Here is a 9,095-nt window from a genome sequence, read left to right as displayed (position 1 = left end):
CCTGGGCCAGGGTCTCACCACCCTCATGTAAACAGTTTCCTCCTCATGTATCACCTAAATCTTCCCTCCTCCACTTTTAATCCATCCTCCCTTGTCCTCTTACTACAATGACTGTAAAAAGTCATCTTTCAATGTGACCATGTCTAACAGTCCCTCCCACAGACCTCTCCTTGATCAGCCTCAGTCTGAGCCCTGTCCACAAGCAGTAGTTACTGACATCAGGAAATGTCACAAAAATCAGTGCTTGGCAGCATGCCAACACTAGGGTCTTCCTCTTCTTGTCACAGAAGCAATGGAAGCTCCTTGCCACTTCAAGCTTATTTCCTAATTTGCAGGAAGAGGATACAGCCTAATGCTCTGCCTCAGATATCCCAGATGCAATTGCTACTGGTAAGCATCAAAGTGCCTTTTGGTTCATCTCTGGAGGTGGAAGGTGGCTTTGCAAAGCACCTACAGAAGCCTCAGCCTCCACTCCACAGTCACTGGCTACTGTCAGGATGGGTTCTGTTGCCAACACTCCTTAGCCATCCTTTCAGCAGGTGAGGCTGTCTTTTCTTTCACTGAAAATAAACACCTGCTAAATGGGACTGTTACTAATTATTCCTCCATTCTCACTGCAAAAGCTTCACTCCAGCTGTGTGCTTTCAGCACTCCAATGTTACCCCTACAGCAGCTTTGCTGACTTGGCTGGGCTGGAGCTGCCCTTCTTGCAAACTCTGATTCTACCTGAACAACAACACCCAGGAAGCCTTCACATTCCTAACAAAGACCTTTGCTATCAGGTATAATAGGAGTCACAAGTCTCACCACGTCCTCAGATGCCCGTGCTTGTGCTCTCCGGAAAAGCTTCAAGTCATACTCACTGGTCAGGTTTTCAAGGAGAGGTTCCCTAGTGTTGCCATAGGTTTGTCTGTGCTCCTGGAGCAATAAAATAACAGGAGATTTTGCTGCCACGATGCTACCAAGATGTGGAAGCAGAGATTGAATCAACAGGTTGGGCAAAATTGAGAGATAACAGAATAGTGGTTCCTTTCAGGGTGTTATGGAAACTGGTAAAAACAGAGCATGACAAGACACACTGGGGAACTGGAGCTTTGTACAATTCTCTCACAAAACAAATAGTAGCTAGGAATCAGTTTCAAACTGTGAAGAGTATAGTTGATAGCTGTGAAACCTGCTTAAAAAATAATCCAAAGGTGGAGAATCGAATACAATTTGGAAGTATTGACAAAGGGAATGTTCCAGGCCAAAATTGGCAGATAGATTTTTCAGAACTCCCTAGAAAGGGTGGGTATAGGTATCTGTTAATACTAACAGATACCTTTTCAGGATGGCCTGAAGCCTTCCCTTGTAGAACCAACAAGGCCCAAGAAGTCACAAAAATTTTATTGAAAGAAATTATTCCTAGGGTTGGAGTGCCAGAGGTGATCTCCTCTGATAGGGCAACACACATTGTGTCACAAGTGGTTCAGCAAGTTAGTAAATTCTTAGAAATTAATTGGAAATTGTACACAGCTTACCACCTGCAAACAAGTGGGCAAGTGGAAAAGGCTAATCATTTGATAAATACATTTAGGGTGGGATCAAGCCCTCCCTATTGAACTAACAATCAGTAGTTTAAGAATATGGAATGACTACCCTGTTTGTAGGGTGTCTCAGGAATATAACCCATTTAACCTGGCACGGACAAACACACTTATTTTTGCATATACAGAGGAAAAGCTGGCAATGTTTTGGCACTATGAAAGCTTGAACATAAGTCATGCAAGCTTATCTTGGGGGAAATTAAATGAGATATTGAACCAGTCTCAAGGACTTCGAGAGCATTTAAGGAAGCAGAATAAAACCTTGGCTGAGTCTATCATTAAAACAGTAATGGCCAAAGACAAACTTATTGGTCTGTCTAGTCAAATTGAATCTGAAACTGCCCATCATGGGTGGGATATCTTGTCAGCATAACCATTCTCTGCAGAAAGAAACTGGGATGTTTTAATTCACCCACTTTTGATACTACTGGTGTTTGTGATTATACTGACAGTCATTAATTGCCTTTTATGGTATAAGCTAAAGAAACTGAATTTAAGAATTTGGGCCTTGCCTAAAGTAATGAAATATAATGATCTAGAATCTTTGTAAAGGAATTTACAAAGTTTAAAGAAAAGGAGGGATTGATACATCATAGAATATTTGTTAGTAAATTCAATAGAAATATAGCCTAATAAAAGTTTACTATGACTATGATGTCACCAACTACGATGTCACCAACGATGACGTCACCCACGATGACGTCATCCAGCACTAGGTGACACTGCCCGTGGGGCACTCGCTGGGACCCACAGCCCCTTCCAGCCACTCCAACGTGTCCTGTTTGCCCCTGGCAGCCTTCAGGATTTCCCTGCCTGTGATCTCTGGCTGGTGCAGGTTCAAGCTCGCCTTGCAGACCTGGAAGGAGAGCACAGCAACGATGGCAAAGGCAGCCTGGCTCCCACCACCAGATGCCTGCTGGGGACCTGCCAGCAGTGGCTGCTGGGGCAGGGATGCAGGAGATGATGGGGCTGCAGCTCTGCAGAGCAGCAGCTGACTCCAGGCAGAGGGAGGCTCCATCACCCTGTCCTGCCCCCACACGTGTCCTCCTTGGCACCCCCCTGCTTGGATCTGACATGGAGCTGCACAGACTGCACCAGGGAGAAATGCCACTGCTCACCCTGCTGCTGAAGCTGCCTCTCCTCCAGGATGTCCTGCTGCTGGAGCAGGGTGGCTCTGCTGGGCTGCTCCAGGCTCTGCTCTCTGCAGGCCCCACGGCTCCTCTGCTGCACCTCCAGCTGCACCAGCTGGACAGGCAGATGTTCCCCAGCAGCTCCAGGACCCACCCGCTGCTCTGGGATGCTGGGCTGGCCCATGGTGCATGTCAACTGGTGCTCTGCCCCTGCTCCCCGGCCTCCTGGCCCTGCCTCCCTGCCCAGGGCAGCTGGCACGGGGGCCCTGTGGGCAGCTCTTGTGGCCCGAGGAGCACGGGGGGCAGCGGGCAGGGGCCGAGCCCCAGGGGCCCATCCACCCTCGGCTGCCCTGGCCGAGCTGCCCGCCCGGTCCCGCGGTGCCACCGGCTGCTGGACGGGTCCCCAGCGCCCGCTGACAACCCTGCCAATGGCCTCCTGGGCTGGGGCCCAGGCTGTGTCCTGCCCGGCTGGGGCAGAGGCTGCAGGGCTGGACAGGACAGGTCTCCAGCTCTGGGCCCTGGGGCGTCTGCCCCGCTCAGCCCAGATGCCCCCAGCAGACGGGACGGGCTGTCGGTCGCTGCTGGACGTGCCCCTGGCAGGGGGTGCAGGGGGCAGAGGGGGCAGCCTGGGGCAGGTGGGGGCAGCTCTGGGGCGCCCAGCTGCAGGTGCCTGCCCAGGGGCTGCTGCCTTGCTGAGGAGCAGTGGCAGGGATGGCTGATGGGCCATCCCCTCCTGCAGGGCCAGCCTGCCCGGCTGCAAGAGGAGCCGAGGAGAGAGGCCGTGGGAACGGGACCTCTGTGCCCGCAGCCCCCGTGTCCCCGCTGGGACGGCTCCTGTGCCCGGGCTCCCCTCTCCTCCTGCCCTGCTCCTCTTCTGCCGCCTCTGCTGCAGGCCTGGCAGCTCTTTGCTGAGCTGAGAACGGGCCTGCTCCTTCTCCATGGACATCTTGGCTGTCCTCTGCTGGAGACGTGCCACGGGTGTCCAGGGGAGCTGCTGCCTCCTGAGGGAGATGCTCTCCTGGCAGTGGGCACCCCACGGCTTGGCTTCCTTACATACCCCCTGGTCCCCATGCAGACCCATCACAGCGGTGTCCGGGCAACAGGCCCTGCATCACAGAGGCCTGGGGGTGGCTGTGGAGACGCCCACCCCTCACCTGCTGGGACCAGCTGGACCCACCTGCACGGCCCTCAGGTTCCCCAGCAGCAGGGAAGGCGCCCGGCGCGGCCAGGAGCTGCTCCCCTTCCTGCACACAGCGACCTCCTGCCCTTGGGGCGGGAAACCCGCACCTGGAAAAGGGCTCCACAGGAGCAGCTCCTCCTCCTCCCAGCAAGCAGCTCCTCCTCCTCCCAGCAAGCAGGAATCCAGCCGGATTAGAGACTTCAGGGTTAAACTGGCCAAACCCAGATGGTGCTGAAGAGTAGAACCTGTTCCTGCTGGTCACAAGTGCTGTGTTGAACTGGGCTGTGTCTCCCGCAGAGCCCAAGCAGCAGGATTCACTGGTACATCAGCCAGCCTGTCAGCATGAGGAACAACAGGACCCAGCTCAGCACAGACCACGAGCCTTCCTCCCAGAGACCCCTGCCCACGGCCCCGAGAGGCAGTGCACATGGGGAGGGGTGTAGCTTGATGTTAATGACTGCGGGGTGAAACAAAAAAATTCGGAGCTTCCAAACCCCCTGCTTTCTAACACTCCTCACCGCAGTGGGAGGCTGGTGCGGCTGGGTAAGGATTCCGAGATCAAGACCCAATAACAACAACCAAGCTGTTATTGAGCAGGCATTCCTTATTGCAGCGCTGGGCAGCACTGGGGAATTATCCACCATGAGTGCTCCAAGGAGCCAGTGAAACACCCTGACTAATATACACCAAAAACATGCATATTCAGTTCCATGTCAGTGAGTTCCCAGAATTCTTCTACATAGTCATTTTATTTCCTGGAATTGGCTATCTTTGTAATTATGCAGGCTCAAGGGTCTCCTGTGGGGTTCTTTGTTGATTCTAGTCCTTTGTCGTCTTTGTCCTGTCTCCAGTCTCCTGCTGGTAGATTGCCCAGGTGGGTCAGAATCCACATCAGTGTGTCTGTAGACGCCCAGGGTCTTAGAAGACTTGATGTTATCACAACCTACAGGATGCTTGGCACAGTTGACTGATAGTTTCACAAAGCACCTTGTTTTAAAAGCAACCCTTAGTATAGAAATTCATTATTTTAGTAAACTTTTATGAGGCTATATTTCTATTGAATTTACTAACAAATATTCTATGATGTATCAGGGGAAATGATTTAAATATCATCATGAATTCAGGGAATCACTCTGTATAATCCCACCCCCCTTTCAGACAAGAAACACACGTGTATGTTTAAGTGCACAAACGTGTGTTGCCCTTCCCTGCTGGGCTGTGTTTGCAGGACTGATCCCCAGCACTGCAATAAAGAACCCGCTTTAGAGCTGCTCAAGGCTAGAGAGTCTCTTCCCTCACATCACCAGGACCCCTCACAGCCCCCCCAGGGACCCCTCAGGAACCCCCAGGGCCCATTTAGAGCCCCCAAAAACTCTCAAGGACCCACCCAGAATGCCCCACAACACCTCAGGGGACCCTGCAACTCCAGAACTCCCCGGGACCCCTTAGAGCCACTGGAACCCCTCAGAGACCCCTGGGGCCCCTCCAACCTTCCCCTCATCATTTGAGGGTGACACTGCAACCTCCCACCATGGGGGACCCCCCACCTCATCTGTGGGTGCCCTGTGGAGAGCTCTGAGGGGTGAGTGAGGGGCAGGATCTCCCTTCCCAGGGGCTGGGGGTCAGGGCTGACACCTCAGAGGTTCATGTGATGAAGCTCAAATGCCCTTACAAGCTACTTAACATGTTGTCCATTCTTCTGCCAGTTAAATAAACAGAGATCTGTCTGCTGGTTACAGCTACACAGCAAGTGTTGCACCTGATAGTTAGAGATTGTCATCAAAATATACATATATATATAGTGCTGGGTTGTGAGGTTCCTCTAGAGGTCCTCTTTGGTTCAGGCCTCAGTACCTCATATGGCCTTGTATGGAATGTATGGCCATGACATCAAAATGGGGCAGTAGAGCCTTAAATGGGATGTATGGCCATGACATCACAATGGGGCAGTAGAGCCTTAAATGGGATGTATGGCCATGACATCACCATGGGTGGCCAGTTTGGGAAGCAGGGGGATGTCCACAGCCTGCAGGGAAAGAGCTGCAGGAGTCAGACACTGTAGGACAGCCTGTGGTGGGGACAGCTGGGGGCACAGCCATGGCTGAGAGCCCCCAGCCCAGGTCTTGATCTCCTGGGCTGTGGAGCTTCTCTCTGCAGCTGCTGCCTACGAGGAGACACCTTCTCATGAGAGCAGCAGGACTCCATGGGCTCCTCATCACACCTGTGAGCCTGAGAAAGAGTGTCTCCTAGTCCTGCTCCAGGCACTGCACATCCCCACATCCCAGTGCCCGGGCAGAGCCCTGAGCAACGTGTGAGGGGCAGGATCTCTTCTCCCAGGGCCTCTGGGTCAGGGCTGGGACCTTGGAATCATCTCCCCCAGCCAGGCTGACTCCAGCTCAGAGCCATCTTGTCCTTGCCTTTGCCTGCCTGTCAGCAGGGCCTCCAGGTTCCTGCTCTCAGCAGAGCCCAGGCAGCTTTGTCAGGGATGTCCCTCAGTGGGACCCCTTCACACTGCCAGAAACTCTGGAGTTTGCACCTGACTCTGGCTTCTGGAGAGGTTTCTTCAGCTTCACTGCTCATCAGAGCCACCTTGCCATGGCCTTTCCCTGCCTGCCATGAGTGCTTCCAGGTTCCTGCTCTAAGCAGCCCCTGTGCAGCCTTTCCTGGTAATGGTCCTCCCTGGGACCCATTAATGCTGCAGAAAGTTGGGAGTGTGCAGCTGAGCCTGCCTGGTGGAGAGGAGCCCCAGCAGGGGCTGAGGGCACTGCCTGCAGGCAGCAGGGGAGAGGAGCCAGGCAGGGAGAGAGGATAAAGGCAGGCAGGAGGGGCAGGAGGGCTGAGAGCTGCTGGAGGAGACATCTTCACAGCCCTGGGCATGGTGAGTGTCTCTTTGCATGCCCCTCTGTGCGGGGGGAGGAACCAGTCCTGGAGCTGCTGGCTTGGACAGGAGACCCAGACTCCTGCAGCTTTGCAGGGAGAGAGGAGCAGGTTTGTCAAGGCCCCTGAGAAAGTGCCTTCAGCCTTTCCTCTGCCTGCAGGAAGCACTGCCCTCAGCTCTGTGCTCTCCCCAGGGCTGATCTGGTCTCCTCTTCAGGAGTGGCCAGCACAGAGCTGCCCCTGGGCAGGGTCCTGCTGCCAGGAGGGCTCTGCAGGGCAGAGCTGAGCACAGGCTGGGTGGGATGGGGCTGTGAGCAGGGCCAGGGAGGAGAGGTGGGGACAGCTTCCAGCAGGAGCAGCTGCAGTCAGGTCCCTTCCCCGCAGCAAGCCCTTGGTCTCCTCTGCTCCACAGCAGAGCTCCTGGCTCCAAGGCACTGGGATCTCAGCCTGACTCACCTGCTTAGCAGCTTGATCCCTGCGGAGGAGAAGCGTCCAAGTGCCACCTCAGGGTGCCTGTCCTCCCTCTCTGGGAGCATCGGGGCATTTCTCCATCTGGCCCTGCTGCCTGTGCTGTCCTTGCCCTTCCCCTCAGGCTCCCTAAGGACAAGGGTGTCTAAGGTGCAGCTCAGACACCGATTCTGCAGGAGCTCTCAGGCAGCTGTGGCCAGGGCAGCAAAACCGCTGGGCCCAGCCCAGCTGAGGTTCTCTGGACATGCTGGGCTGGAGGGCTTGGGAACAGCCAGCTCTGCTGGTGGCACCACAGCTGTAGGAGTTTCGTGGAGGTTCTCCTACAGGAATATGCACAAGTGGATCACAGATGGGGAAAAGAGGGTATTTATGAAGCTGACATACTTTTCCCAGCTCCCCCCTGCTGTGGAGCAGGGAGAGCTCCTTGGGAGCTCAGCTCCTCACAGCACACTTGACCCACATGACCAGAGCTCCAGCCAGGGAGGTCCAACAAGGTTCTGTAAATAAGGAGACAATGTCTGTTTTCAGGGGCTGGGGTGTGAAGGGAGGGAATGGGAAGAGATTTGCTCAGGGCTGTCCTGACTTGTGAGTGTGCTTTCCTCCTCTGGCAGCACCTTGTGAGGAAAGGGCTGGGATGTCCAACAGCAGCTCCATCAGCCAGTTCCTCCTCCTGGCATTCGCAGACAGGCGGGAGCTGCAGCTCCTGCACTTCTGGCTCTTCCTGGGCATCTACCTGGCTGCCCTCCTGGGCAACGGCCTCATCATCACCACCATCGCCTGGGACCACCACCTCCACACCCCCATGTACTTCTTCCTGCTCAACCTCTCCCTCCTCGACCTGGGCTGCATCTCCACCACCCTCCCCAAAGCCATGGCCAATTCCCTCTGGGACACCAGGGCCATCTCCTACTCAGCATGTGCTGCACAGCTCTTGTTCTTTGCCATTTTCCTCACAGCAGAGTGGTCCCTTCTCACCATCATGTGCTATGACCGCTACGTGGCCATCTGCAGACCCCTGCACTACGGGACCCTCCTGGGCAGCAGAGCTTGTGTCCACATGGCAGCAGCTGCCTGGGCCTCTGGGTTTCTCAATGCTCTGCTGCACACAGCCAGTACATTTTCACTGCCCCTCTGCCAGGGCAATGCCCTGGGACAGTTCTTCTGTGAAATCCCCCAGATCCTCAAGCTCTCCTGCTCACACTCCTACCTCAGGGAACTTGGGCTCGTTGTGCTTAGTGCCTGTTTACTCTTTGGCTGTTTTGTCTTCATGGTGGTGTCCTATGTGCAGATATTCAGGGCTGTGCTGAGGATCCCCTCTCAGCAGGGAAGGCACAAAGCCTTTTCCACCTGCCTCCCTCACCTGGCCGTGGTCTCCCTGTTCATCAGCACTGCCATCTTTGCCTACCTGAAGCCCCCCTCCATCTCCTCCCCATTTCTAGACCTGGTGATGGCAGTTCTGTACTCAGTGGTGCCTCCAGCAGTGAACCCCCTCATCTACAGCATGAGGAACCAGGAGCTCAAGGACGCCCTCAGGAAAGTGATTTCTTCATTGTTCAAGAGTGAGAGATTTAAACCCTCTTTTCAGAAGTGACTCCAATTTATGTCATTGCAAAGTTTTTGTTTGTTTGTATATTTGTTTTTGCTTTTTTGGTGTTGTGTTTTGTTTTTATATTATTATTTTATGTTTATTTATTTTGTTTTTATTTCTCATTACTGCTGTTCTTATTGTCACCCATGGTTTTATTCCTGCAAAGATGTTTGCACTTGTCTCGCTACAACTGAGACATGGACCTGCTTTGTTTCCTCTAGATCCATTATTAAAGTTTCTAACACTTGCTCTGAGTCCTTGGCTGT

At 54.0% G+C, this 9,095-nt stretch overlaps 1 protein-coding gene across 1 annotated transcript; it reads left to right on the top strand.

Moving 5' to 3' along the window:
* The first annotated feature begins 8,220 nt into the window (after nucleotides 1–8,220).
* On the top strand, nucleotides 8,221–8,832 carry LOC127396327 (olfactory receptor 14J1-like). Its single transcript, XM_051643953.1, has one exon. It carries the CDS (start codon nucleotides 8,221–8,223, stop codon nucleotides 8,830–8,832), a length of 612 nt encoding a protein of 203 aa, XP_051499913.1.
* The last annotated feature ends 263 nt before the right edge of the window (nucleotides 8,833–9,095 follow it).

Source organism: Apus apus, unplaced genomic scaffold, assembly GCF_020740795.1.
Source record: "Apus apus isolate bApuApu2 unplaced genomic scaffold, bApuApu2.pri.cur manual_scaffold_74_ctg1, whole genome shotgun sequence".
Classification (NCBI taxonomy): Eukaryota; Metazoa; Chordata; class Aves; order Apodiformes; family Apodidae; genus Apus; species Apus apus.
Note: the sequence above shows the minus strand (reverse complement) of the source record. Positions and strands in the feature narration are given on the sequence as shown.